Below are 24,305 nucleotides of genomic sequence, written 5' to 3'. Positions count from 1 at the left end.
TATTTATACTGTAAGTAATATAGAGTAAACTCTGTCCCGAGATTACAAAATTAAGATAAAGCATGTACAGATTAAACCATCCCTTTGACATGTTATTTCTTTAATGATAAATATTTATTTCTTAAGATTCACCCTTTCATTCAGTGTCAGAAGACAGATATTATGAAAATAAATGTAAAGAAATACTGAAATGTATATTGATTGTAAATTATAAGAGTAGATTATTACATTGAGTAAATCTGTAAATACAGTATGTAAAAATATGAGCATGAACGTTTGACAAGAATGGTATGTACACTTTTATTTTACAAAATCCATTGGCACCACATAACATACCAAATATTATAGTGTCATGGACATTAATTTCAGTAGCACTCTGCCAACAAGCACACACATATACCTCACTCACTCACTCACTCACTCACTCACTCACTCACTCACTCACTCACTCACTCACTCACTCACTCACTCACTCACTCACTCACTCACTCACTCACTCACTCACTCACTCACTCACTCACTCACTCACTCACTCACTCACTACAAACTAGTGACAATATCACCCCATTACAGACATTTAACAGTTTTCTCTTGTCACATCAGACCACAATTTTCTTATAGTATTTTTGACACGGTCATCTACAGTTCATGAATAAGTAAACACGAGAAGTGTGAATGATGTGAATGCATATCATTTTCAGTCATAAAGATAAGCTACCAGGTGAGCTACTGCTTTACTGTGACCATGGGCCAGGTCCAACCCAGTTTTTACATGGTTCTCATATTATATAGCCATGTCTTTCACTTTGTAAGTTGACTCATGCGTGTAAATGGCACTAACAAAGTTAGTGTTTATTTCTGTAAGCCCCTTCCCACTCTTCAACACTCAAAGCTTTGTCAGTTACATATCACGACAAGTGCCAATCCATTGAAGAACCAGGGTAAGGGGATCGGTGTACTGTACTGTTCAGACTTAAGCATAGTTTTAGGACATAATACTGCCATAACAGAACATCTTAGAACATGCTATTCCACTAACATTAACAAGATCCAATTACTGACCAACAAAAACTATTTCTACAGTGCATTTGGGAAGTATTCAGACCCCTAGACTTTTCCCACATGTTGTTACGTTACAGCCTTATTCTAAAATTGATAAAAATTGTTTTTTTCTTCCTCATCAATCTACACACAATATCCCATAATGACAAAGTAAAAACAGTTTTTTAGACATTTTTGCAAAAAGACTGAAATATCACAAGTATTCAGACCCTTTACTTAGTACTTTGTTGAAGCACCTTTGGCAGCGATTACAGCCTCGAGTCGTCTTGGGTATGATGCTACAAGCTCGGCACACCTGTATTTGGGGAGTTTCTCCCATTCTTCTCTGCAAATCCTCTCAAACTCTGTTAGGTTGGATGGGGAGCGTTGCTGCACAGCTATTTTCAGGTCTCTCCAGAGATGTTTTATTGGGTTCAAGTCCGGGCTCTGGCTGGGCCACTCAAGGACATTCAAAGACGTGTCCCGAAGATGCCACCACCATGCTTCACTGTAGGAATGGTGCCAGGTTTCCTCCTGACTTGACGCTTGGAATTCAGGCCAAACAGTTATCATGTTTCTTGTTTCTCATGGTCTGAGAGTCCTTTAGGTGCCTTTTGGCAAACTCCAAGCGGGCTGTCATGTGCCTTCTACTGAGGAGTGGCTTATGTCTGGCCACTCTACCATAAAGGCCTGATTGGTGATGTGCAGCAGAGATGGTTGTCCTTGTGGAAGGTTCTCCCATCTCCACAGAGGAACTCTGGAGCTCTGTCAGAGTGACCATCGGGTTCTTGGTCACCTCCCTGACCAAGGCCATTCTCCCCCGATTGCTCAGTTTGACCAGACAGCCAGCTCTAGGAAGAGTCTTGGTGGTTCCAAACTTCTTCCATTTCAAAATGAAGGAGGCCACTGTGTTCTTGGGGACCTTCAATACTGCAGACATTTTCTGGTACCCTTCCCCAGATCTGTGCCTCTACACAATCCTGTCTAGGAGCTCTACGGACAATTCCTTCTACCTCGCGGCTTGGTTTTTGCTTTGACATGCACTGTCAACTGTGGGACCTTATATAGACAGGTGTGTGCCTTTCCAAATCATGTCCAATCAATTGAATTTACCACAGGTGGACTCCAATCAAGTTGTAGAAACATCTCAAGGATGATCAATGGAAACAGGATGCAATTTCGAGTCTCATACCAAAGGGTCTGAACACATATGTAAATAAGCTATTTCTGTCTTATTTTTAATACATTTGCAAGAATTCTGAAAACTTGTTTTCACTTTGTCATTATTTGGTATTGTGTGTAGATTGATGAGAGAAAAAAATAATTGTATCAATTTTAGAATAAGGCTGTACCTTAACAAAATGTGGAAAAAGTCAAGAGGTCTGAATACTTTCCGAATGCACTGTATGTCCAAGACATATACAGTACATCACAGATGTACAAGGCAGTTGGTGCACTCCAATCCCCTTGCATCTGCATCAAGCTATTAGATCGCTGCTTACAGCCACCGCTTTTCATCCAGCACCATTGTTTCAACCACTTCATAAGTCTCTTCTCCTTTGCAGAGGACAGAGCACTGGGTTCTGGACCTGAGATGAATCACTGTGTCCCATTTCCTTAGTGCTGGAAGTTGAAGAGACCTTAAAAGTACTGTACCTCCACTCAATTAACCAGTTCAGCAGTTCAACAGTAAGCTGGAGAAGGGGGAGTATCTTACTACTGATTGTGATTGAGAAATTCACAGTATTGTTACACAACCATCCAACAGGGTCGGTCATTGACCTATTCCCTAGATTTGAACTAATCTCCCTGTTTTTCTCTTGGATGAGGACTTTTCAGGCACAAAGTCTGCTGCATTTTGTTCAAGGCCATGCTGGTCATCTTAGCTTCAACCAAACTAAATACAGTAATAGGTGACAGGAAAAGAAAGTTGAATGTTTGCGTGAAAGAAAAGGGAAGCTGTTTTGATATGTATTCCCTTTTGTTGTTTCTACCTCATACCACAACTTTGAGTCTGTCATCTGCATTGGGTTTGGCTGTGGACTTGTTTTCTGTCTCCCCAGTCTTTCTTGGCACCTTTGGGCTGGAGGTCGGCTTTCTGGTTGTCAAGGGGCTGTTCAGTCCTTTTCTCTGTAGCTGGGGGCTGGATGAGCGCAACTTCCTGTTGAGCTGAGGGCTGGACGAGCCCAACTTCCTGCCGAGCAGGGGGCTCCGGGAGACTTTGATTTTGGGGGGCTGCTGCAGGGTGTCCATGGGCTTCAGGGTTCTCAGGCTGAGAAGCCCACAGTAGTAGTTACACTGATGCTGAGTCAGGAACTGTTCAAACACCTTAGGAGAACCATCCTCTGTAAGGCCTTGATACCTGCAATGCAGAAGTCATTTCCTCATAGTTGGATAAGATGATGTGGACCAACTGGTAAAACATTAGCACACATATATGCCTGCTTTAAATAATAGCATCAACAGAGTTGGGGAGTAGTGAACAACATGTAGTTCAACTGTAATTTAACTACATTTTGCCGTAGCTTGGTGGTAGTTTTACTGAATTCATATCTAGGTAGTGTTTTCTCTAGTTAATTACCTTTTTTCCATGTAGCGGTGTAGCTAACTACTGGAAATACACACTACCTTTTTTTTGCAAAAAGATAAGAAAATATGGGTGAAGTAAGCAATCATTTCCTTTCTTTTTCGGCATCAGACCTGCTTAATTCTCACTTGAAATGTTTATTAGGCTAAATTACACATTATGTTAACTTATGACCCCAGAGTTATCTGTTCTTGCAATTTGTAGTTTGACATTTCAGATTTACATATGATAATTTAAAAAAAAGAAGTAGTGAACTACTTTTTCAAAGTAACTATAGTTAAGTAAACTCGATTTTTCTTAAGGGTAGCTGTAATGTAGCTTAACTTCTTCCAGTGTGAAGTAATTGGTAGCTTGGTAAACTATATTTTCAGAGTAGCTTCCCCAACACTGAGCCTTAATGTGTATTTCCATATGACAACCTAAATATATAATGATATACAAACCCCTTCAATTTTGTGACGATTCTAACTTTGGTGATCTTTGGTCCAACACCTGAAATTAACAAATAACATGGATCATTTTGTTGTTTGAACTGCCTTTTGTTCATCTTACTCTTTTGAGAATGACCTTGTCTGCTAGTCTTTCTTACCCTCCAGCCCAGTGACCAGTAAGTTGCCGTTTGTCCATTGGTGGATCCAATGCTGGAAGGAGCAACATTTCATTTCCACCTCTGAGGTGGCTCTGGTGATCAGCCTGCCTTTGGCATCCATCATACAGTACTTGAGGAAGATGTCCTTCAGGTCAGCCTCCACAGTGGCGTATGGGACGGAGTTGGCAGGGCGGTATATCAGATAAAGAGGGCTCACTCTGTGTAAGCACGCAGAAAAACAAAGGGAATGAATGACATAACCATACTCTGTCGTTTTTTTGTCATTGATTTACTCATACTATTGTGTATTGATAATGATCATTGATAAGTGTATTGATAATGATCAATTATAATGATACAAATTTTAATTGAAGTCATTATATTACTTACTCCAGTGAAAAGCCAAAGTTTTCAATCACCCTCGCCTCAGCAGCAAAGATTTTGCAATACTCCCGAACTGTGTTTTGGATTTTGCACTCCTGGTGAGACAAAATGCAAAGATGCATTGACTTTTGTCACATTTGTTTTCCCATATGCTTTTTCTCTACAATCTCCAATTCAATGTTAAACTAGTCAAAGCCCGTTATGCATTGGTATGCACCCTGGACTCTTTAGTTTCTTAAATCTGTACATGAATGCTGTTATTCTGTCATCCCACCAGAGGTCACCAGGGTCGTATTCATTAGGGCATACCGTAGAAAATGTTTTGCAACAGAAAACGGCAATTAACGTTTCTTGTTGGACAAGTTCAGGTAGTCCCTTCCCTCCCTGTTTCAGTCCATTTTCTTCTGTTTGGTGCCTAATGAATATGACCCAGTACAGATGACTTCCTAAGCTGCAATACCAAGTCAGAGCAATACAAAACACTACAGGAGGGCTGTCCTCATGATGTGATGTACAGTAAGACTCACCTGCTTAGTCATTTCCATGTTTCTCTCTGCAAGGTTGCTGTCCTCATTGGTCCCATAGGCAATGGGGTTTTGTACTTTGATGATGCAGTTGGTTCCAGATTCAAACACAGGGTCCAGGCCATAGATGACCTTCACTCTGCAGGCCTTGTGTGCACAGCCCTCTCCCAGGTGGGCCTCTTGTGTCATGATTCGCCCAAAGAACTTCTCCCCCCAGTATCCCGGGTCTGCTAGGCCTTTGGTGAATAGCATTGGAGTCATTTCTATCTCTTCTCCAACTGTAAAGGATGCAATATGAATGTCAGAAACTCCACAGGAGTAGTAACATTGTGTTATATCATAGCAATATGGTAGTCAACAATACAGTAAGTATAAGTTATTTAAGCAATAAAACCCGAGGAGTTGTGGTATATGGCCAATGTACCACGGCTAAGGGCTGTTCTTGGGCACGACGCAATGCAGAGTGCCTGTACACGACGCAATACTGAGTGCCTGGACACAGCCCTTAGCCGTGGTATATTGACCATATATCACAAACCCCCGAGGTGCCTTATTGCTATTATAAACTGGTTACCAACGTAGTTAGAGCAGTAAAAATACATGTTTTGTCACACCCGTGGTATACAGTCTGATATACCACGGCTGTCAGCCAATCAGCATGCAGGGCTCGAACCACCCAGTTTATAATACTGTATAAACCTCCTCAGAGCCTGTGAGGCTTACCTTCTAAATCCTCACGCAGGAAGTACTCTGAAAGTACTGCAGAAAAAGAGAAAAACAAACACAATTAGTAACTCATGGAATAAATGGTTGAAGTAATGTTGTGGGACTTGAAATATGCCATTAGGTTAACATAATTTACAGTCTACGCTGAGAAGGAAGTCAGTTGAATCAGTCCCAAATTCATTCTTGATTGTGCAGCCGTACACCCCACAATCTTGACTGGATGTCTGGACGATGGCCAGCGCTACTTGGCTCTCATCACCTCCACTGGGAAATAAAAGAAGATAAAAAGGTTGACGTGACACAAGACACACGCTCACAGCACATTCAATAATGTATTCACCTCTACAAGAGGTCACTGTGAGACTGAGACAGACAGTAGTGCTGCGTGCCATGCTTGCATGAGGGGAGATTTTGCTGACCTAGCAGCCGTTAGCACAGATTTATACTTTAAAGCCCCCTGGTGAATAGCGAAATAGTGTCTCAGTTTTCAGTGGCTGTGTCTGGCCAAAGCTTCACCTCCCTGTGTCAGTCAGGCTCAGAGCTGTGGGCTCCCTCGTCACATAAACTGGACACCTCCCAGAGTGAGAATGAGAGAATGACATGGCTGTGTGATAAATACGCTGCTAAAATTAAAGGCTGTTCATCTTCAGAACATTAGTTCTTTAAATATAGCACAGGGCCCGGATGAACTAATCAATGGGGTTATTAATGAATGCTTACAGTAATACTGTACAAAGCAACTGTTTTCAGAGGGCAGGTGTCTAATACTGTAACTGCATGATGGCTTTGATCAGAGTGAATATAAATGCCATGTCACCGCTAGATTGTATTGCAAGCAGTTACTGTAAACTCTGGGATGGGAGATGCCCTAGGGATTTACCTTTTTTTCACCTCAACTATCTCTTCCTCGTCCCTGTACCACTTGATGGAGGAGTCACTGAGCACGTTGAAGAACTGGCACCAGAGTTTCAAGTGTCCTGAGGCATCTGGGAAGGGCTCTCCCCTGATTTTACGGATAACCTGAGGAGCTGGGTGGGGGGACACCAAGGTAAAGATATACTGTACATGATTTCCTCTAATGTTTCTACTTCATTCAGTGGCAGCTTCCTGATCAGCTCCTCCTGATAGGAGACACCAACACCAAGAGATGGACATTGAAACAATATTGGATTAATGTCATACATTTCCTATTTTATTGTTTTACCTTTGAAGGGGTTCAGCTTCTCCTTCTCAGGAGGTTTGACCTCAGTCTTTGGGCTCTCTGGCTCCTCTGTGTTGGTCTCCACAACTTTAGGCACCTCCAGAGTTGCCTTCCTACGGCTCAGCAGAGGGGAGCGTCTCTCCAGCGGTGGGGTCTGTGAGCCTGCTGGGGCCTGCAGGAACGCTGCCCTGCGAGCCTGACTGGGTGACAAATATGGAGCCGCCTCCTTGACCTGGGTGTCCAGTGGGCTACCACCCACACCCAGCGCCACCACTACCCCTTCTCCCTCCCTGGGGATGAAGATCTTGCGGCGAGCTCCAGACGCCAGCTCCTCAGCCGTGGCAGAGCGGATGAGGGTCAGACTGTCCCTTCTTTTCATCTTGGGGCTGCTCTCACAAGACAGGGAGGACGTTGGGGTGTCTCCACCACTCTGCTCCAATCCTGCCTTCTCACTGTTAGCAGGGTCATCCACAGTAATGGCAGGGGGAGTCCTGGACATAAACCTGCGAAGAGTACTGGGACTCCTGGGGGGTGTTGGGGGTTTGACAGCAAGCCTCTCAATAGGGTTTCTTTCTCTTGGTTCATCGCCAATGATGTAAGACTCTATCCTTGACTCTTTGAGTGGTTTTAACTTATCAGTTTCAGTAATACTGATGTCCTCAGCTTTTTGGATTGTTGTTTCTTCTGTTGGCATTAAGGTTTTATATGACACAGAGGGGGTGTTGTCTATCGCGCTACGTTCCTTTGTTTCTATAGTCTGTTTTTGTGGAATACAATGGGGTTTGTCAGACTCAGGGGTAGAAGAATTTTCTAAATCACTCTTGACCCCCCTGAGCATAGCCGCCAAGGATTCTGATTCTTTACTCTCATTTTTAAGAAGCTCTTTGCTTTCAAAAGGGCTATCCTCGCAGATTACAGAAATAGGAGGGACCACAAACAGAGGCACTTTGGGTACTTCCTCTGGCGTTCCTGTATCTAAGACGAGGGGCTTAACTTGTGGATGCTCATGGTCTAGTTCACTATCATCAGTATATGAAACATTTATTTTAGGAATTAACTTAGTATCCGTCTTTGTGAGGCATTCACTATTAGTTGGTTGCTCTGCCATAGGCGTTTTTGCCTCTTCAACTGGTGTAACTTCCTGCACTTCCTCCATTGGTTCGATGATAATATTATTCTGCTTACTTTCTTGAGTGGGTGTCACATCAATTGTCACTGGGGTAAAAGCTGCACTTTTTTCTGTGATCATTATGTCTAAAACTTCGTTTGCATCATCCTTTTGGAAAATGGCTGACTCTGATGTAGGTTCATTGGGTGTAATAGGTATTAATGGCTGTGTAGGCTCTTTGACTTCTGGTTCCGTAATCTCTATATTTGGTATAATCATTGGCTCTTCATTTGTCTGTTGTTCTGTCACAATCATTTTGATTTCTGGGATTTTAAGAGCAGAATCTACAATTCTAATCTCTGTTACATTTCCAGAATATCCACCCAGATGAGTGGCATTAGCCTTTCGACTGGTAACTGATGCTGCCACTGGTTGCTCAGCGGACACAATGGCAGAGCCTCTCACAGGCTGTGTCTCTGAGTGGCTCTTAGATTCACCCAGCATTTCTACCTTTATCTCAGTCACAATTTCTTCCATTTCATCCCGTCTCTCCATAGTGAGGGTTGGCACCTCATGTCTCTGTAATCTCACATTCTGGTTGCCAAATGGACAGTCCACTAAACTTTTCTCCAAAGCAGGAGCACATTCCACTTTTAAGGCACTTTCAACGCTTTTCTCTAAAGCTAAGGTAGATTTCCCTTTTGTGTTGAGATCATGGTCCTCTATGCTCTCCCCTGCCACAGGAGGGTATTCATCTGGTATTTTTAGATCTCTATTCTTTAAACTCTTTTGCAGCAAAGTGGGAGAAGATTCCTCCAATCTTTTGAAATGTATCTCCTCCTCTTTGTTATGTATTTTCTCTTTACTCTCCTCTAAAACCGGGATGCATTCTATGTGTGCTTTTGAAGAAATTGTCTCTACATTCTCTTGCAAAGTATCAATATACTTGTCTTGGGATTTAGAATCGTGTGTATTAACTTTATCATCCAAAGTAAGAGTCTGCTGCTCTTGTGTTTTAAAATTGTATGTTTCAATTCTCTCTTCTATAGCAGGTGTTTTGATATAAAATATCCCTGCACTCACATTTAAAGAGGGATATGGTTGATTCTCTGCTTTGACATCACCTTTCTCTCCTTGATTCTTATAGACACTTTCAATGCCCTTCTCATCCACATGCATTTCCTTCTCTTTTTCACTTTCGATGAGGCACTGGCTGACTGTGGGTAGGACATTATTGTTAGGAGCACTCCCACTGTCATCCATACTAGTGAGATTTGACATGTGGGGACCTGCTCCACTGCTGGCGTCTGGGTTCCGTGTAGAGTCAGATATACCCTGTTTGTGTAAATCTTCAGTTTTATCATTTAGTCTTGTCACCTGATCAGTCCCGGATGAAAACACTTGGATGTTTATCTCATGTGGGGCTGAGACAACCGTGTGGGGGACTGAGTCTGCCTGGGTCTGATCCTCGGCAGCCTTGAGGCAAAAACAAACACAGCTGTTTAGTACCACATAACATCAACACTCACATGGTATTTTGAAAGCCCTGAACAACACCATAATTAATAACAACACCATGATAACTACCATGTTAGGATTTACCTTAGTGGTAGCCGATATAATCATATTATCTTGTGACTATGAATCTTTATCGATACTTAGCTTTGGAGAAGTATCACAAACCAATAATGATTATCTACAAAGAAAAAGGGTTTTAAATCATTGACAAACTATTTGTTATGGCCAACCACATGACCAAGGCCAGTATGTTCACCTTTGACTTTTGAACACTTAGTGCTTATTTTAGACTGAGGAAAGTTGTTTCCCATAATAAATCAGTTTTAAAGAATGACCAGAAATAGAATATAATTCCAGAATATTTAAAGATCCATATCAGAGTTTGGTAACACTTTATTTGGATAGATGGTTTGTAGATGTTCCGTAGATATTCAATAACTGTCATCAACATTTCAACGATCTACTATCCCTAGCCCTAACCCTAACCTTAACCCTTACCATATCACTTAGTCTAAACCTAACCCTTACTGTAACCTTAGCAAGCAGATTCTTATCAACAAATAGTCTGTTGATAGTAGGACCATCTGAAGATAAAATACAGTATATGGGAATATCCAAATAAAGTGTCACCCAGAGTTTTCAACATACGTGAACTGTATAACCTTTGTGAATATGTTAAATCGGCAAACGTGTACATAATGTTTGTGTGACCACGCACAATTTCAATTTTTTTTAAGGACCTGTCAGTTTTCATGAACTCTCACTTACCCATATCGAACAGGCTCAAGGTTAATTGAAACCAAGTGTTGGAAAATGTCAAGTGTTTAAAAACGGACAGCTTTATCTGCACCAGATAAGGTAAACGGTTCCTCATTTTTTTCCACACAAGGAAAAAACCTGTAACCAAATACTGCTACTGTATTACATATGGCAGTCTAATAAGGGAAATAATCATATGATCTGATGATGCAATGAATGAAGCAATAAATTAAACCATTCTATCGTTTATTTTATTTCATGCTTTTCTATTTTGCAGTAATGTATTTAAAGGGGGATCATGTGTTGGGATAATTCAGGTGTTTTCTTGTCAGGTACAGTAGGTTAAAGGATGCTGAAAATGGACCTGTTGTGTTGAAGTTGGGGATTTCCCCAGTCCTTTAACAGGTGTGTTGTTTGTACAGTGACCTGAATGAATGAGTGCCTATCTGTTGGCAAGGGAATATCATTCCACCTCAAGTCACCAATGCTCAAAGTCATTTGCCGTTGCTGAGCACAAGCTTAGAAAATGTAATTGTCTTTGGGGAATTAGGGACAACACGTCACTTTAACATAAAAGTCATCAATTATATTTGTATCAACATTTCTTCTGTTTTGAAAAACGGAGCCTTTAAAAAGTAACATTGCCTGTGGCAAAAGCAATTTCCATGTTAATTAAAACAATCAGATGCAGAAATGTTTTATTCTAATGCAATATTTTTCCTGGATTACAGGTTTGTTTGAAGAGCAGTATGTAGTATAAATATCTGAATAATAACGTGTATCATTTTGAGGAATCTATCTACAACTTCCCCTGGCTTTTTTCTCAGGTCATTCATTTTCTTATGTCACGTCAAACAGACACGCACAGTTCCATGACATGTTAGAACAGGAGAGTCCAAGTTGTGTTTAATGAAGAGGAACTGGTGTCACGTTCAGTCTAAAAAATGTTACTCTAGCCCGAACAAGGCCTCTTCAACAGAATTTTCACGCTTGTGCACAAACAAAGTTCTGTCGATTGTTATGAGTTCCTCCAATTGATTTGCCACAACTTCTAACATTAACTGGCCACAACAGAAAAGGGGAGTTGCAGTTCCACATTATAGAGGAACATATCCACAAAACCATTGTTTGTGTGAAGAGTGGAGAGCAGCCGCCCTTTCTGCATGTTCTAATGTTCTAATCCAATATAAACACAATGGGCAGCAGACCTCGAAGCTAATTGGAATTAGCACCGTAGGGGACTAATATGCCATGTGTCACACTGGCATTGAGAAAGATGTTGATTCTAGTTATATTGCAATCTGTCAGATTGCATTTCAACAGGAAGGGAAGTAAAGCCATTAAACAGAACCATATCAGTTGCCAGTGAAGTTAATCTATGATGTGTCATATAGTAGCATTGTGTATGGTATAACATTACATTGAACAACATCAGTAAGTTGTGGGCAGGACTACAATCAAACAACCATTACATATACAGTACCAGTCAAAAGTTTGAACACACCTACTCATTCAATGGTATTTGTTTATGTTTTACTATTTTCTACATTGTAGAATAATAGTGAAGAAATCAACACATATGGAATCCTGTAGTAACCAGAAAAGTGTTAAAAAAAATCAAAATATATTTTATATTTGAGGTTCTTCAAAGTAGCCATCCTTTGCCTTGATGACAGATTTGCACACTCTTGCATTCTCTCAACCAGCTCCATGAGGTAGTCACCTGGAATGCATTTCAATTAACAGGTGTTGTCACGCCCTGACCATAGAGAGCCCTTGGTTCTCTATGGTATAGTAGGTCAGGGCGTGACTGGGGGTGTTCTATGTTGTTTATTTCTATGTTGGTGTGCTTGGTATGGTTCCCAATCAGAGGCAGCTGATTGGGGATCATATTTAGGCAGCCATTTCCCCACTGTGTTTTGTGGGATCTTGTTTTTGTGTAGGTGCCTGTTTGCACTTCACTGTCTTCACGGTTCGTTTGATTCATTTATTGTTTTTTTTTGTATTTTGCTGAAGTTTCACGTTATAATAAAGATGTGGAACGCTACTCACTGGTCCAATCACTGGCCTTGGTCCAATCATTACAACGATCGTGACAGAAGATCCCACTACAACAGGACCAAGCAGCGTGCCCAGGAGGAGAGTGTATCCTGGATTTGGGAGGAGATCCTGGATGGGAAGGGATCCTGGACTTGGGAGGAAATCCTGGCAGGACAGGATCGCCTTCCTTGGCAGGAGCGGCAGACGGAAGGTTATGATGGAGGACAGCGACCGCGCCGTGGTTCACGGCCACATAGAAAGCCCAAAAAACAGACCGAAAATATATTTTTTTTGGGGGGGGGGGCACAATGGGTGGTCGGCGGAGCCGTGGAGTGAACCAGAGCCAGTCTGGGAGAAGAGGGAGAAACCTGGAGGAGAGTGAACGGAGAGAATCAGATACCATCAGTGAGTTAAGGGACAATTTGGAGGAGAGAGAAATGAGAGAGTTATTGAATTGGTGGAGGATGCACAACATTTGCCCTAAGGAGCGTGTTATCGGTTTAATGCCACCTGAGTCAGCTCTCCGTACTCGTCCTGAGGAGCGTGCTATCAGTCTGGTGAAAGTTGTGCCGGCTCCACGCACCAGGTCTCCAGTACGCCTTCCCAGCCCTGTACGTCCTGTGCTAGCTCTCCACACTCGCCTTGAGGAGCGTGTCATTTGTCCGGTGCCATGTGTGCCGGTTTTACGCACCAGGTCTCCAGTGCGCCTCCACAGCCCAGTACGTCCTGTGCCAGCTCCTCCTAAATATAGCAGTCCTAGCCTATAGAAAGCTGATGGGATCCTCGTCTTTTTATTAGTGCTCATCACTCTGTTTTCTTGCGTAATTGCATAGCCTATAGAAATGTTGCGCAACATGAGCTCATGGGCCCTCATGAAGAGTTTGTTTAGATTTTCAAATGCATTTGCATTGATGTTAGAGTGATTAGAGGGGCAATAGAGTGCTGAGTGCCAGGCAGTTAGCAAGTTTGGTAGCATCAGAGCTTGGAGAAGCCTAATTACCGTGACAAACGGTAATGTGGAATTTGACTGCCTTCATGACTTGTAACCGCCGGTGTGGCGGTAAAATGGTGACCGCAACAGCCCTAGTTGGACCACAGAGTGAAGGAAAAGCAACCAACAAGTGCTCAGCATATGTGGGAACTCCTTCAAGACTGTTGGAAAAGCATTCCAGGTGACTACCTCATGAAGCTGGTTGAGAGAATGCCAAGAGTGTGCAAAGCTGTCATTAAGGCAAAGGGTGGCTACTTTGAAGAATCTCAAATATGAAATATATTTTTTCAGTTACTACATAGTTTGATGTCTTCACTATTATTCTACAATGTAGAAAATAGTCAAAATAAAGAAAAACCCTTGAATAAGTAGGTGTTTCCAAACTTTTCACTTAGTATTTTATTTACATTTTTTGGGGGGTAGTTCAGCTTTAATATTGTGGATAGATAATTATATTATCCAGCAGAGTTAATTGTTCAAATATAATGCTATTTCATGGTCACAACATAATGGTAGGGTACGCCTATCTTAATGTCTTCAGTACATGCAAATGGGTGCTAATACAACCCTAAGAGTTTGACAGTGAGATAGATGTAGAGTTTTGTCATTACCATCAAAGCACAATGAAAACAGTGCACAGAGAATTACAGAATGTTTTTCATTTCAATTTCTAGGAGTTTTTGTAAATACAAATTTTTTCAGCTTATCCAATCTCCCTGAGAATTATTTGTATTAGTCAACACCAGACTGCCCCAAATGGTCTCATTCTTTTATACAAGTTGGGCAGTTTCCCCCACTACATTGCTCGAGGTGTTGCTCTCGAGTGATACTGATGCACTGAAACCCACACTCTCAAGAGTCTAGATAGTCTGACAGAGCCTGGCTGACACACTTTCCCCCATGTTGCTGATAGTTTCTTTAATGGACTAGTGTGTTCTGTCTGTTTTAGACAGTACAGTGGCTACGAACAGACAACTAACAAACTACTAGTCTCTGTTATGATTAATCTGCATTCAGCATGTTTTTTGGACTTTCTCAAGCTATTTGCTGTGGCCTAATCATATGTACAATTTTAGCTGTTGGCCTGGAGTGGTTAGACTCAAGTCTTGTTACACAAATGTACAATCTATAAATAGCCTTTAAGTGGCTCCCTACTGCAGTGTGCGACTGAGCGGTCAATGTAATCTTAGAAGCAACAAGGCACAACTTACCTCACTGAGGGCTGGAGGGCCAGACATGGGCACTGTCTCTGTAGTGTTGCTGATCACCTCCAGACATACATCCATGGCCCTCTGCTCAACATGCTCCAGTGAATCAGGCACACTCTCTGGTGCTCTTTTGGAAGCTGAAGGGGGTTCTTCTGGGTGTGAAATAGTAATTCCACACTTGTGTTCATCTGGGTACAACCGCTCCAATGAATCTGGCTGCTGGTGTGGTAACAGAGTTATCGGGGCTTCCTGTGGCCCATCTACCACCATGGGTACTGTCTCCTCTGTGGGGTTTTTATACACCTCTGGTTGACCATCTTGCTCTTGTGGATGTCGATGGGGAAGGCTAGGGTATGGCTGTGTTGGGGCTACTGGATAACCGCTCTCGCTCTCCTGACCTTTCACATGATGATCATGAGAAGCATGATCCTTCTTGCTCTTACCAAAGAAAAAGTATTTGACTGAGTGGAACACATTGGAAAGAGTTTCCTGCATGTGGTGGTGATCGTGATGATCTCCCTCCTTGTGGGCATGCGTCTTAGCCACCATTTTGACTTCTGAGGCTGTGTTGCTATGTGCTGTTGTCCTATGCAACTGTTCTGCCTCTCTTGCTCTTTCTTTTTCTCTCTCAATTGACAGTTCTCCCCCTCTCATTTTCTCTCTTTCCTGTTCTCCAAGCATCCTCTCTCTGTCCGCCCCCTCTCTGTCCTCCCTCTCTCTCCCCTTCTCCTCTCTCACATCTGTTTTAGGATCAGCAGCAGTAGTATCCATTGTCTCCGCTGCCAATGTTTCCTCCACTTGGGCAGGGATCTTTTCTTCAGCAGTCTGTGAATAAAGGGTATCTGCCAGAAATTGAGACAAACTTATCCCTCCATCATATGAATTTTCTCCGGTGCCCGGTCCTGTATGATTACTGCTCGGTCCTGTATGACTACTGCTGATAACACCAGAATCTACACCATTTGAGATCTTTATTTTCTTTTTGGGTTCTCTGGTTTCTCTGTTGGGAATGTTGCTCACATTCTCTGTAGGTTTTACTGGAGCCGGTTCACTGACTTTAGCACTGACCCCATTAGGTTCTTCAACAGCAGGTACTAGCTGCTCCACAGCCGCTGCCCCCTGGCTGACTGTGATCTCCTCCCCATCTGGTGGTGAGGAAGGGACGCTTGAGGCCCGGCGTTTCCTCTGAGAGGGGATCGGGCTGCTTCGGAGAGGTTGCTGTTCCCGAGACTCCTTCTGGACGTTCTCCTTGCCCCTTTTCCTGCTCTCCTCCAACTCCCTCTTCTTGTTCTCTGCCTTCTGTTTCAGCTTGGCAAAGAACCTCTGGTGGATCTTGTACTCGCTCATGGTGCCTACCTCCAGAACCCCAGAGCAGGAGACAATGCCTTTGCTGTTCCTGGCTGAAGCCTGATAGATGGCTGCATCATCCACTGTGCAGCTGCAAAAAGAGAGACTCAAATAATTTAGGGAACTGTGCAGCCATCATTGTGCACAAATACAAATATAAAATCCAAATAGTAATTGTTGAATTATCTGGTGTAAATGGTAAATGGTTTCGGGTATATGGTTTTCTCTGCCTTACTTACTTGTAAATATGGAGTGTGTGAGTTTTACCATTGCAGCCAATTTTATATTTTGGGAGACCACAGTATCGGTCCAACTCCATGTCGTCTCGGTACCACGTCAGTTCTGGGGCTGGGTTACCTATGGACATCACATGGAGATGGTACATCACAGACATACAGTATAATATAATGACTTGGTTTAATACTAAAATAAATCTATTTTTGAAAAGATATTGATAGTTTCATGTTTATCTCTCATAAAGAGTATGCCCTCATTATCCTCATTTTTTTAATTTACAAGTTACCCTTGAGATTTGCATACAGTAGCCACTAATCATAAAAAAATCAACAAATTTTGAAAGGAAATTGTATCAAGAACAAAGGCATGTTTCAGACTGTTGCATCATAGCAGTACGCAAGGCCACACATTTTACTGCTGTGGTTGAAAAGCAGCCAACCCAAGTGCCAGAGGGAAGGCAACAGCAAAACCTGCTTAGATTTTCAAACCTATTTTTGTCTTGATTCTCTGCACCAACATTATGCCATTGCATCATTTAGACCCAGCTGCCTTTATTTTTTAACAGCTTTTTTTTTCTTCTTTTCACGTTATTGAATACGCTTTAAAATACTTGTAAAGAACAGGAAGGCCTGCACACTGTTTATGCTCCCAATTTACTGCTTTATTGACTACGCTTCGGTCCCAAACGGACTGAGTGCTCACATCCCAAAATATACACATTTCACCTCACATGACCATTACGCACATGCAATGGTGGGTGAGGAAACAATTCAATTCACTTTTGCGCAATGTCAATCTTAATTATTCACAGAGGTATATATGGTCATATTGGATTATATACATACAAATAAATGTGTCCAAGTTAAAGCCTAGGCAACAGTAAAAAAAAAGAGATTACATTGTAATACCCATCCATACGACCATTACTCGCAGGACGCGTGGTGGCCATAGTTATAACTACAGTGACCTACACTACATGACCAAAAGTATGTGGACATCTGCTTGTCGAACATCTCATTCCAAAATCATGGGCATTAAGTTGGAGTTGGTCCCCCCTTTGCTGCTATAACAGCCTCCACTCTTCTGGAAGGCTTTCCATTAGATGTTGGGACATTGCTGTGGGGACTTGCTTTCATTCAGCCACAAGAGCATTAGTGAGTTCGGGCCATGATGTTGGTTGATTAGGCCTGGCTTGCAGTCGGCGTTCCAATTCATCCCAAAGGTGTTTGATGGGGTTAAGGTCAGGGCTCTGTGCAGGCCAGTCAAATTCTTCCACACCAATCTCTACAAACCATTTCTGTATGGACCCCGCTTTGTGCACGGGGGCATTGTAATGCTGAAACAGGAAAGGAACTTCCCCAAACTGTTGCCACAAAGTTGGAAGCACAGAATCGTCTAGAATGTCATCGTATGCTGTAGTGTTAAGATTTCCCTTCACTTGAACTAAGGAGCCTAGCCTGAACCATGAAAAACAGCCCCAGACCATTATTCCTCCTCCAACAAACTTTACAGTTGGCACTATGCATTGGGGCAGGTAGCGTTCTCCTGACGTCCACCAAACCCGGATTCGTCAGTTGGACTGGCAGATGGTGAAGGGTGATTCATCACTCCAGAGAACGTGTTTCCATTGCTCCAGAGTCCAATGGAGGTGAGCTTTACACCACTCCAGCCGAAGCTTGGCGTTGCGCATGATAATCTTAGGCTTGTGTGCCACGGTGCTACGTTGAAAGTCACTGAGCTAAGGCCATTCTACTGCCAATGTTTGTCTATGGAGATTGCATGGCGGTGTTCTTGATTTTATACATCTGTCAGCAACAGGTGTGGCTGAAATAGCCGAATCCACTAATTTGAAGGGGTGTCCACATACTTGTGTATATATAGTGTATTTTAAAAACAACTTGTGTACCTCTAATAATGTAAATGAGATGGGCACATGTAGTAGTTACAAAAAATCTAATATGTGTACCAAGTGGAGACCTGGATGGCAGGACTAATTAACGTGAGATATTCCTGTAAGAAATGGTCTGATATCAAACTCTTGGTTCAGACCTTTAGGAAACATGGTGGACAAATTGTGAATCCAATACAATTCTCTTCTCAGTAATAGATTATCAGTATCTCCCCCCTCCTAGGAGTCTTAACATGTTCGATACCAACGTATCTCAGAGAGCTGATGTTGTGACGAGCTGCCATGAAATGCGCAGCCATAGGCGTTTCTCTGATCAAGAGTCCTGATATTACTCCTGTGTTCTGCAATCCTTGTTTTCAGAGCTCATTTCATTTTTTCCTACATAGCATAGACCACAAATAAATTTGACCAGGTATACCATATTTTTTATGGAACACGTAATGATGCCCGTAATCTTAATGGCCTTGACCGTGATAGGGTGATTGAACTTTTGCATTTGTTCGTAAAGTTACACGGCTGCATCTGTAATTATCGTTTGGCACATTGTCTAGGAAGGTGCTACGCAGCATCGGTGGAAGATCAGACCTCACCACCATTTGACTGGTGTTGGGGGCGCGTCTGAAGACTACCCGTGGGGGTTATTTAAACGTCTTTTCCAGTTGTGGATCAGTGCTCAAGATGGGCCATTGTTTTTTAATGATGTGGTCGAACTGTTTGCCAAGTGGGGAGTATTGAAGGAAGCATTGAACTCGTTGGTCAGGGGGTTTGGGGTGTATAAGCATTCATAAGCAGTCATAAGCATTTTGAAGTAACTTGTCTCTTTGCATTGTCTTCTGCAAGAAGAACAAAAGTCAACATTTCTCATCATTTATCGCCATTCTCACTTCATGTTTGCATCGCTGTTTAGAAGTTGGTTTCTTTCTCTGCTTTTAGTTTCAAACTAACCACAGAATGACTAATACATAATACCAAATCCTCAACTCAGAACTATCTAATGCATTCCAACACACATACACAACTCTGAAGGAGGTAGGCGTACCTGTAACCACACATGTCAACTTCACATTACAGTTCTCTGACACAGCCTTGGATTTAACGGTGGTCTCAAATACAGGCTGGGTGTCCTCAGTCAGCTGAGCCATCACACCAAACAATGTACTCCTGGAGAGAGAAAGGGTGCTTTAGCTTGAGTGTATGTTCTTCAGGGCATGTGCTAAAGTACTTTCCAATGAGAAGACCAATATTTCAAGGATCTTTTATCCCACCTTTATTCTGTACATTGTTTATTCCAGGCAGGGGAAGAAGGCAGTTACTAATCATTACTGATTGTGAAGGGAGATTGAGATTGCTCTCTCAAACATTAAACATTTCTCAGCAGTTGAAAAAGTGACATGGTAAAAGTACTTACAAAGTTATATTTTCAACAATGTCATATCAATGAAATTGTATATCAACGTCAATGTTCAATAACATCAAAGTCAATATAACAGGTTCACTTACAGCAGTGTTAAAAACAGGTGTAGATTTGCTCTTTCACTCTTGGGGGTAAACCGGGACGTGTGGTTAAGATGTTAGTTGGAATAGGTGTTGTAAAAGTATGCATTACCTCGATGACCTGGATTGAGAATACCTTGAGTAGCTATTCAGAGAGAAGGCAAATAAAGGCAGCCCATCAGACATATTGGTGGTTTTGTGTCTTAGATTCTCTTACATGGGACTCAGTTGTATTTATAAAGTAGGCTACAAAAGAGATTCTTACTGGTATTCTAAGAGTTGTGCTTTTCTTAAGAATGCTGAAATCCTGTTACTTGGTTATTACTTGCCATGTAGCATATTGGACTTTAGGAAACAATCCACAGATATGTTGAGATGGCTGAAATATCTAAGGAATGTGTGTGGTGGACAAAGTCGCACTGAAACTCCAAGCGTCACACTGAAACAAGTAAGAAGAGGTGATCTACCTGTTTTCAGGCCTAACATTGGAGAGGTAGTTGCTGCTCTCCAAGCGGCCATTCGAAGAGCTGACCTCCTCCTCATTGTAGCTGCCGCCGGACCTCCCATTGCCAGAGTAAGAGCGGGTCATTGGTCTTCTGGAAGTCATTGTCCACTCAACAGATATTCCCACAAATATAAAGGAAATGTGTCTACTACAGCAGACTGCTCCTTGAGTAAAAAATGCTCAGCTTGTCATGGATCAAAGCCCCAGTTTCAAGTTGCAGTGTCTTACCGGTGTAAGAGTAGCTGGAAAAGAAAGGAGAAAACAGCTGTGAATACTGTTAAATGTTGGTCTAGGTTAGTCTGGGAAACCATTCACTCATTCGAATAGATCCTCGAAGAAAATATTACCTGTATGCACCTTTCTCAAGCAACGCAACAATTATCAAAACTCCAAAGTAATTCAGACAGTGGCAACTGCTTTCCTTTGACCAAGCTAAGCAGCTGCAATGAAAAAGGTATAAATATGAACCGTTATCAGGCTCTACAAGGTTTATTAGGGGTCAAACTGAACCCTTAGACATTATTTTAGAATTTAGAGGTTAACATTGAACTCAAACACTTCTTGGTTGAAACAAAAGTTGATGATTTTGTGAACTTACCATTGATAGGCTTTTCAGAGTCCCAGAGGCAAAGCTCTGACTGCAATTGTCAATCATACACATGCTTGTGGTGCCAGCGGGACCCTATTTATAGCAGGCCTACAAATAGGTGCAAGTGCACATCACATTTTCCGAAACCAGCCTTCAGACATGTATTCAACAAGAGAAGGCTATTTTGCTCTGAGAACAAATCAATGTTCTCCAAATTTGAAAATAATATTTAAAATAGAAATACTAAGAGAAAACAGATCATTATACACTACCATAGTTGGCCAAGAAAGGTCATGTCAAAAACACAACCTCTTAACATGTTGACAGCAGGGAGTATAGACTCACATCTAGGTGGGACACTGTGTTGGTGAAAGACTTATTGCAAAACACTGATATGTCATGTGTCCAGAGATACTTGGGGATTTATTTCATGAAGTAGATGATGACGACCTAAGCATACTTGGTTCTTACCCAGGACAGCCCTCTCCCTTGATACTGCCTGCCCCTCAAGAGTTCTTCCAAAACACCCTTGAGAATAAATTCAGCCATCTGATCACATTGCTTCATTTTCCAAACATATGATTGCCTGCTTAGGTTACACAGTAAGGTCACAGAGGACTACCAGCAAAGTGGGGTATTACATAAAATAAATTAACTGTATTGCTGTTGAATTCCAAATCTAAACTAATGAGCACAAGAGTTGTAGTTTCATAACATTAAAATACGTTTATTTTAAGACTAAAAGCAACAGGCCTATCTATTTTTTATTATAAACTGGGTGTTTCGAGACCTGAATGCTAATTGGCTGACAGGCGTGGTATATCAGAACATATAGCACGGGTATGACAAAACATTTATTTTTTACTGCTGTAATTACATTGGTAACCAGTTTATAATAGCAATAAGGAACCTCAGGGATTTTGATATATGGCCAATATACTGTACCACGGCTAAGGGCTGTATCTAGGCACTCCGCGCTGCGTTGTGCATAAGAACAGCCCTTAGTCGTGGTATATTGGCCATATACCACACCCCCTCGGGCCTTATTGCTTAAATATACACTCCATATATGACGAACAAAATCCTTCTTAAGTGCTTCAGAAGCAATGTTGGGTAGGTTAGGCTACTTTCTAAATGTTTTCTTTTACATTTACTAGTTAACTGAACAAAATTGTAATCATTAATGTATCTTTGGGATTACCCAATCTCAGCAATGTAATCTGATTACTTTTACATTACTTTCCTCTTAAGTGGCATTAGAAGAAGACAAAAACAATCCAGCAAACACATTTGGTGTGTTATCATAGTGGTCTCTGACTTGTGGTCAGACTCGCTCAGGTGGAGAAAACTTAAACTTGCTATTTTTTTCAATGCTGTGTCACGCCCTGGCCATAGAGAGGTTTTTGTTCTCTATTTTGGTTAGGCCAGGGTGTGACTAGGGTGGGCATTCTATGTTCCGTTTTCTATGTTTTGTGTATTTCTTTGTTTTGGCCGGGTATGGCTCTCAATCAGGGACAGCTGTCTATCGTTGTCTCTGATTGGGAGCCATACTTAGGTAGCCTTTTCCCACAGGGTTTTTGTGGGTGGTTGTTTTCTGTCTTGTGTTTTTCACCTGACAGAGCTGTTGCGCTTTGTTCTACTTTGTTTTTGATTCAGTGTTCAGAACTAATAAACATGATGAACACGTACCACGCTGCACCTTGGTCCTCCTTGTAACAACTGTTACAGCTGATTTGAATGTCATTGAGAAAACAGAAAGGTGTCATAGTGTATTTCTTCGCAAACATCCTTTCTGAAATTAAAAGCAATCCAATAAATAATCATCTAGTTTTTTAAAAGTACAGTGTTTGTAATCCGATTTCAATATTTTAGCTGGTAATTTAACTGATTATTACAGTTAGTTTTTTGTAATCAATTTACCCTGTTCAGAAGTGAGCAGGTTGGTGAGAGCATTGTTGACAGTGTTGAGAGGACTGAGTTATAAAAGAGAGAGACATCTGAAGAAACTCAAAAAAGACATTAACATTAACTGTACTTTTTGTGATGAGCATCCAGAAACAGTTTGGGATTTATTTTGGCATTGTCTACAGGTAAAAAATATTATGGCAAGATATTTGTATATTTATTGCTGTCACGTCCTGACCGTAGTAAGATGTCATTTTCTATAGTAGAGTGGTCAGGGCATGACAGGGGGTGTTTTGGGTGGTTTGTCTATGTTTTCTATTTCTATGTTTTGTTCTAGTATTCTATTTCTATGTTGGAGGTTTTTGGGATGATCTCCAATTAGAGGCAGCTGGTTCGCGTTGTCTCTAATTGGAGATCATATTTATGTTGGTTTTTTTTTCTAGTGTGTTTGTGGGCAGTGTATTCTGTTTAGTTGTGTTCTGTGTAGTCTTCAGTACCTGACAGAACTGTTAGCTGATCGTTTTCTCTTTAATATTTTCTTTAGTGTTCTGAGTTTAATAAACAGTAATTATGAGCACTCAACACGCTGTGCCTTGGCCCCTTCTATACGACAGCCGTTACAATAGGTGATAATATTCTTGATGACTTTTGTTTATTATGGGCGAATGTGCTGTTTGGTTTCCTTAACTACAATAAGGATAAAGAGAACTATTTGACCTCTTAAATGTAATTGTGCTAATGGTAAAATGTAATATTCAGAAAATACCTAATAAAAAAACACTTCCATGTTTTCTATAAGGAGTTGGAATAGTACATTAAGATCATTCTAGATTATTTGAATAAGAAAGCAGTATAGCCAGTGGTGTAAAGTACTTAAGTAAAAATACTTTAAAGTACTACTTAAGTAGTTTTTGGGGATATCTGTACTTTACTATTTATATTTTTGACAACTTTTACTTCACTACATTCTTAAAGAAAATAATGTACTTTTTACTGCATACATTTTCTCTGAAAAAGTAGTTGTTACATGTTTAATGCTTAGTAGGACAGAAAATGGGCCAAATTACACACTTATCAAAATAACATCCCTGGTCATCCCTACTGCCTCTGATCTGGTGGACTCATTAAACACACATGCTTCATTTGTAAATTATGTCTGAGTTTTGGAGTATGCCCCTAGCTATCCATAAATAAAAAAACAAGACAATTGTGCCATCTGGTTTGCTTAATTTAAAGAATTTGAAATGATTCATACTTTAACTTTTCATACTTAGGTAGATTTTAGCAATTACATTTACTTTTGACACTTAAGTATATTTATAACAAAATACTTTTAGACTTTTACTCAAGTAATATTTTACTGGGTGGCTTTCGCTTTTACTTGAGTCATTTTCTATTAAGGTATCTTTACTTTTACTCAAGTATGACAGTTAGGTACTTTTCCCACCGCCTAATCTGTCATTTATTGTACCCCCTAGCATATAGCGTATATATGTTGTTCCTGTTTGTTTGTTGGTTTGTTTGTATATGTCCTATATATACTGGTGTTTTCAGCAACAACAAAAAACAACCCCCCCCCCCCCCCCAAAAAAGAGAGCAATTTCTTCATAAGTGAAATCAAATTTGAATCCACCTTGCAATAC

At 41.3% G+C, this 24,305-nt stretch overlaps 1 protein-coding gene across 3 annotated transcripts; it reads right to left on the bottom strand.

The window, feature by feature from the left end:
• Positions 1 to 275: 275 nt before the first annotated feature.
• LOC106573492 (alpha-protein kinase 3) lies at positions 276 to 20,836 on the bottom strand. 3 transcript variants are annotated; one of them, XM_014148586.3, is made up of 16 exons: positions 20,767 to 20,836; positions 20,516 to 20,608; positions 20,131 to 20,410; positions 19,670 to 19,808; positions 19,209 to 19,330; positions 16,263 to 16,380; positions 14,680 to 16,114; positions 7,056 to 9,636; positions 6,732 to 6,879; positions 5,988 to 6,115; positions 5,849 to 5,884; positions 5,129 to 5,403; positions 4,608 to 4,696; positions 4,218 to 4,435; positions 4,072 to 4,120; positions 276 to 3,403 (listed from the first exon to the last, which is right to left on the bottom strand). In XM_014148586.3, the coding sequence occupies exons 5-16, from the start codon at positions 19,309 to 19,311 to the stop codon at positions 3,037 to 3,039; spliced, it is 5,547 nt and encodes a 1,848-aa protein (XP_014004061.2). In that variant the 5' UTR covers positions 19,312 to 19,330; positions 19,670 to 19,808; positions 20,131 to 20,410; positions 20,516 to 20,608; positions 20,767 to 20,836; the 3' UTR covers positions 276 to 3,036. The 3 variants fall into 3 exon arrangements, with proteins under 3 accessions (XP_014004061.2, XP_014004060.2, XP_082818790.1); XM_014148585.3 differs by lacking the exon at positions 19,670 to 19,808; XM_082962664.1 differs by lacking the exons at positions 19,670 to 19,808; positions 20,516 to 20,608 and having other exon boundaries at positions 20,767 to 20,820.
• Positions 20,837 to 24,305: the final 3,469 nt, after the last annotated feature.

The sequence above is a fragment of the Salmo salar genome, chromosome 16 (genome assembly GCF_965601325.2).
Source record: "Salmo salar chromosome 16, fSalSal1, whole genome shotgun sequence".
Lineage (NCBI taxonomy): Eukaryota > Metazoa > Chordata > Actinopteri > Salmoniformes > Salmonidae > Salmo > Salmo salar.
Note: the sequence above shows the minus strand (reverse complement) of the source record. Positions and strands in the feature narration are given on the sequence as shown.